This window comes from Malurus melanocephalus, unplaced genomic scaffold (genome assembly GCF_030028575.1).
Source record: "Malurus melanocephalus ecotype Western Australia unplaced genomic scaffold, MMel_1.1 scaffold_115, whole genome shotgun sequence".
Classification (NCBI taxonomy): Eukaryota; Metazoa; Chordata; class Aves; order Passeriformes; family Maluridae; genus Malurus; species Malurus melanocephalus.
Window position 1 is genome coordinate 1551038 of NW_026623347.1, and position 6494 is coordinate 1557531.

Consider the following 6494-nt stretch of genomic DNA (forward strand, 5'->3'; position numbering starts at 1 on the left):
CTGGGACATCCTGTTTGCATGGCAGTTCTTCCAAGCTACTTTCTTGCCTTTTGCTCTAAAACATTTAACTCAGAGTAAGCCAAGCTAACAGGCAGAAAGTCTCCAAGCAAACATTGTGTTGAAGAAATTATGAAATAATCTCTTGAAAGCAAAAAGCATTTGAATTATTTAATATTAGGTTGGACATCATACTGCTGTGTGTGTAATAAGGACAACCGTGTCAAAAGGAGGAAGACCAGTATGGCTAAGCATGCCCTTTCTGGTTCATGTGTGTCTCCTTTTYCCCCAAATACTGATGGAGAGGAGCCCAGAGGATAAATTTCTTGTTCTTTGCCCAGATTTGGATTCCGACAGTGAAATCAATAAGAAGCTCAGTCTGATCCCCTATAGCTTGGTGAGACCCATCCACTGCGAGCGCAGGCGTCCCGTCCTCTTCACCCCCACCATGCTTGCCAAGCCCCTGGTGCAGAAGCTTCTCAACTCTGGAGGRGCCCTGGAATTCAACATCTGCAAGCCAGGTAATGGGATAAATGAGTGCCATGACTGTCAGCCCTCTGTGTGGGAAATACAGGCATATATATGCGTGCACACGTAGGGGAATGCACATGTGAGAGTTGCTCGAGGTACTTCAAGTCACATCAGAGTGATGTGTAGCTGTAAATCCTGCTTTTTGAGGCTATCTGGGATATTTGAATGTTTTTGAGACAGCCAGTACACATGGTTATGAGATTCTGTGTCTATAAATATTATCCATGTGTATGCTGTGTGGTTGCTAGGCTGCCCCTCAGAGACTGAAATGCTGTGAGTGCTCTTTCTGTTTGCATACTGTTTGCATACTGCATATCTAGGCAATGTGAAATTTTGATTAATTTGTTTCTAGTATTTGCTATTATGAGGAATATCTTCCCTAGAGCGACTTTAGGTTTCTGTCTCATCCAAGCTGTGAAGATTGTGCATTTGATCTACTGGAAAGACTGATTTTCTTCCATGCTAAGTATTTACTATTAAAGCAGTACGCAGTGCCGTGATGGCTGCAGGGCAGGATTGTATACAACCCAGCATTAAACAGAGCTGACGTTTCATTTTTACACTAATATTGAATACCCACAGCATAGTATGCAGCCTTACAGTCCTCCAGACAGAGAAACTGAGAAGTTAAGTATWATAATAAATATCTCCTGTCTTGCAACATAAAACAAAAGCTTTGATGTAGAGCTGCAATTCACAAGGGGGCTGGTACCACACATTGCAACCTAAGCCAAATTTTTTTTTGAAACTTTAAACACAAATGTTGGAACACTAAATCCTTGTTTTAGGATCCTGTGCTGAAGMGACCTTCTTTTTTTAGCACTTCTCAGCATCCTCCATCCCTGAACTGTTACTATATAACATTAGTACTGGAATTGTATTTACTGTTTTAATTTAATGCCTTCATAGTGTTGTGGTAATTGCCCAAGGACTCATTGGTGCAGGATATAGCTGAGATGCTCAGCTGTGATCAGATTAGGCTTTAATTGAATTCAATGGAAGAAATGAGGCAGCTGTTAAGACAATTCATTGCTCATCTTYCTTCCCTGAACCATCCTTACATCCCATGTGAAGTTCTGCTGGATGGTTTTCTACGTGTTCTGCTGTTGTAAAATTGATTGTGTCCCCATCCACATCTCTTTCTAGATATYGTAACAAAGGAAGAGTTCTTAAGGAAGCAAAGGACGGAGACTGTCATCTTCAGCAGGGAAAAGAATTCGAACACATACGAATGTATTGTACCTGCCAACATCGAGGCTGTGGCTGCCAAGGTGCTCAGAGCCCTCCATGTCCCCTCTCTGGGCTCTCTGTGACCCTCTCTGCAATGTCTCAGATAAGACACTGAGCAATTTCTAGTTGCACGTTCYCTCTCGCCCTCCTTCAATCTTGCATTTGTATTTATTCCCCCAAAAGGTTTTTATTTATGCTCTTGCTCTTCCTCTTCTTTCCCATCCTCAGCCATATCTTTTTACTTTCTCCCTCATTCCCTGTGATGACCCACATAGATGCAGCTAAATATCCTTTCGTTTTCTGTGCTCCATCCTTTATTCATTTCCTTTTCATATCATAAGTATATATGAATACACCAGAGAGTAAGAGATACAAGGACCTAGACAAAGGAAAGGGAAGCCTGAAACCCAGACACAGGGGCGTACAGAACAAAGATAACAATGCCCAAGACAGAGATCTGATGTCAAGTAGAGTAGATTTAATGCACAGCATGGAAAAAAAGGAGAATTAAAGTGATGTTTTTTTCTCTCACAAGTAGTTGCAGTAGATGTTCTKTCTGAACAAAAAGCAAGTCTGTGTGTTTGTGTCTATATGTAAAACTGGTGTTTTACCATRCTTTTCATCTTTAGAGCAATCCATTTCCATTTTAAACCTTTTTAGAAAGCTGTTAAGCTCAGCTGTTATTTGAGTGACTACTTTTAAACCAGTAAGAGGAGCTGGACTTTAAATGTATATTKKATTAAAAGGTTTTAAATCCATACARTGGCAAATAGAGAGCTTTGCAAATGACCCCATAAGGGATGGATACCTTTATCTTSAGACTCCACAGCAGTGAATTTTCCTTTGTGACACTGTTATGACTTTGTTTTTAGAACAAGCATTGTCTCCTGGAAGCTGGAATAAGCTGCACAAAGGATTTAATCAAAGCCAAGATATATCCTATTGTTCTCTTTATAAGAGTCTCAGAGAAAAACATCAAGAGGTTCAGGTAACATATCAAACCTTTTACATTTTTGATATTCTGTCTTACTCAGTGAATAATTCTTGAGCCCAATAATGTTCTCACTGAGAGAAATAAAGAACCTCATCCCTCTCCATCTGGTACTTCTATGTGCTCTATTTCCTCCCRTAACTCCTCCCTGAAATCTTACAACCGGAGAAAGCAGGAATTTCCCAAATCTGGCACTTTTTCACTGTCACTGGTGGCAATGAGCATTGTGGGAGGGTGAGACCAAAGAATATGTGCTTTTCTCCGTGCTCAGCACTCCCACAGCATTTCTTAAGGTAATGCAAGCTGGAAGAGGAGAGCTCATAAACACTTGCACTCTCCCTCYATTCAATCCTCTGAAATTGTTTCCCCATAGCAAATATTTCTCCTYGGGGGCAGCACGGAGGTAAGGGGAGGGTAGACCTGGAGTAGATGCATCCTTCACTGCTTTTATTGCTTGTAAGTAGTTAGTAGAAAATAAATCCTTGATGGGTCAGCTGGGACTACAGGATTAACTTAAAATGCAAGACATTTCTTTTCGGTCTGCTCATTTGATGCAGGAAACTTCTGCCAAAGCCGGAGATTGAGGATGAGTTTTTACGGACGTGCCGCCTGAAGGAGAAGGAACTGGAAGCTCTGCCTTGCCTTTATGCCTCTGTGGAGGCAGAGGTGTGGAGCAGCATYGAGGATCTCATCCGCACAATAAAGGACAGGATCGGGGAAGAGCAGCGGAAAACCGTCTGGATAGATGAAGATCAGCTGTAAAAAGCAWTCAGTGAGATGGAGCTCTGAGAAGAGCAGAGGACACAGCCAGGTGGAGCAGGGGCTCGTGGAATTCTCTGATTCAGTGCCCAGATTCACTCCTATTTCACCCTCCTGCTGGCAGGATGCCTGTCTGGAAGGGACTGGAGCTGKGATGGAGAGCTGGTGTCTCAATGCTGGGATCCAGGCTGGGGGTCAGACCACAGCCACCACCACAATTCCTGATCTGCTGTGTTTCATGAGGATCAGCACCTGTTTAACACATGAGGGCAAAGATCCTGAGAGGGAGCTTGGGGTAATTTATTGTGTTCAAAATATGGATCTCTTTTGTCTCATTGAAAACTTCTGATGAGACCAAATAAGTGGAATGTGAAAGGGATAAAGCATRGGGGTTGGTTACAGGGTGTGGAACTGAGATGTGCCCCACACCCTGCTGAGGTGAGATCTGAACATACCCAGCTAAGGAAGCTGAAGGCTGCTTGGTAGCAGCAGCAGCACAACTGCTGATGGCCAGAGCAGCTCTGTGGCTCTGTTTCTCCACAGCTATTTCAATCAAAAGAGAAGAAAATAGCTATCCTTCCTGGCATTAACTAAAAGGAAAACTTTCCTTCCTTTTGAAACCCCAGTTTTAATAACAGTTTTACAGATTTCCTTTCGTAGTCCTGGCACTTACAGGAAAACAGACTTCACTGTCCCAGTGGCACATCAGATCTTTCCAGATCTGCCAATGTTTTATTTAGTTTATCCCTGCCTCTGCATCATATTCATTTGTGCATCTCTCAGCTTTTAACATTTTTTTTACTCGTGGAAAACACCACGCTGCCTCCTCCAGACAACAGGTTTCTGTGTTTCTTCACTGAAATATTTCCCTACAGCATCATTGCCTGCCAACATGCCTGCTCTCAACAGGAGGGATTGTTCTGAGAAGAAGAGGAGGAGAATTCCTTAAGCCAGTAATTGCTGTGAACCCCTCAGTCCTTGACCTGTGTGCTGTGGCTGACAGTGAGGAGAGCAGCGAGCACCACGCTGTGCCATGGCCAAGTGGGATAATGCTCCCAGAATTGTGTGTAGGGCTCAGGAGACCATGTCCCTCTTTCAAAGGCACTTAAATCCGTGCAGAGTTTAAGTTCCACTGCTCACGAGTGTGACTTGGACTCCTAAATCTCTTCGGTCGTCTGAAATCTTTCCTCTCGACATTAGACGCTGTATTGAGATTGCCAAATKGATCCAATAAAACTGACCCCGTAATAATGACTCCTGCAATTGCTGATCTGAAATGCAATAAAAATTGACCTAYAGATGAAGAGTGGTACATCCCATTGTCCTCACATCCTTCATTCCTTGCCATATCATCCCTTTTAAGATGCATTTGGTAACAAATTTAACTTTTGCTTCTGTGTTCATCCCATGTCCCCCATCTTGGTGCTGYGGGCTGATGTACAGGAGCAGGTAATAAAACAAAAATCAGAATCTAAACAAAACATCTGGCCTGGCTGCCTTCACTAGTTTAGCTGTTCCCTTGTCTTTGCAACAAACTTCTGCAGTTGGTGTCTCTCAGGTAGACTGGGTCAGTTCGTGTTGGCTTGTGGGACTGCACTTTTCTTTTATGCTCTTTTTTTCTTTTATGTTCTTCCCTTTTATGCACATCATTTTTTAACTAATGGAATCTTYAAGAAGTAATTTATGTCACTTTACATCTAATTGCTGGTGCTGTGTTTCTCAMGTTATTAATGTTTGAAGGAATGTTCGTAGCTAGCACTTCTCAGAGCAGCTCTTCACCTGTCCAGTGCCATCTGCTAGGACTGTGCAAGTAGGGGGATACTTCATGTGCAACCTCTTTACAAAAAGAACGGGCTGCACACACAATTTGCAACTCCCTCCAGGGCAGAGAATAACAGCCAGCTGGGGTATATATAGAACAAATTGGATGATTCTTCAGAGATCCTCTRTAGCTCAAGCAGAAATAAGAAAGCATCAGTTGGAAGAACTGAGCCTTCCAGGAGCGTTTTGCATTCATTCCTAATGTCCTGATAATGCAACCTTGTGGAACAGCTGCCTGTGGTTTGTGCTGCCCCTCTTGTGAAAGCTTTGGAGTGCATGGATGAGCAACGGGAGGGACTGCAGGAACATTTCTCAGCTGCTTCAGCAAAAAGTTCAGCCAGGTCAGCGCAGATGCCTCCAGGAGCCAGCAGCTGAGTGCTCACCGGCCGGAGCGCGGAGGATGTCCGTGTGCCACCGGCTGTGCCACAGGGATCGCCACCATCTGCTGGAACGGCTGCAACAGATGGCTGCTGGGGCGGAGGGGATGGAGCACCTCCCCATGCCGGCCTTCTTTCTGCAGCCATCTCCTCTCCCCACAGCTTTGTGTCTCTTTGCACGGACAAAGCTGCAGATGTGCTCTGTCCCCCTTCACTCTGGGCACAGGAAAGGCATGTGCCAAACTCTGGAGGAGGCTCCTTTTGCAGTGAGCAGAGATACAGCCCCTAAGAGCTGTTTGTCTGACTTGCTGGAGATGGCTATCTGCCCTCTCAGCTGTCTGGGGTTTTCACAGACTACAGCGAGAAACGAGAGAATTAGCCTGGCCTTTAGCATTTAGCTTTTTGATCTGTAATTTAGGACAGCTAAACCACCTTATGGGAAAAGTGGAAGTTGAGATTGAGGCAGAGAACAAGAGATCTAATTATTTCAGTGAAACAAYAGAGGAATGGATCCATGCAACAGACTTTTCTTCTCACATCCGAGTGCATCTGTAAATTCCCAGCTCTGCAGACACTGTAGGGCATTGTGCCTGTCTGCTCAAGTGATCCAAGGAACCAGACCGTGTCCAGTGCAGCTCATGGCACAGCTGGGTGCTGCAGCCTGCACAAGCCTCATCCCTCTGTGACTGAATGGAGAAGAACTTAAAGCTCTGTTCCCTCTTGATTTCTGGGTGTGAACCCCAAGAGCAGATCTGCAGAGCAGCCMCAGAGTGAAAGGGGCTGCTGTG

The 6494-nt window shown here is 44.3% G+C and overlaps 1 protein-coding gene across 1 annotated transcript in view; it reads left to right on the forward strand.

The window, feature by feature from the left end:
- The window catches only part of CARD11 (caspase recruitment domain family member 11), a 45291-nt gene extending 38797 nt beyond the window's left edge, over positions 1–6494 (forward strand). Inside the window, exons 21-24 of the mRNA XM_057369832.1 lie at positions 339–518; positions 1675–1799; positions 2631–2746; positions 3307–6494. Coding sequence (XP_057225815.1) covers positions 339–518; positions 1675–1799; positions 2631–2746; positions 3307–3511 — 626 coding nt within the window. The 3' untranslated portion in view covers positions 3512–6494. The remainder of the gene's footprint in view (positions 1–338; positions 519–1674; positions 1800–2630; positions 2747–3306) is intronic.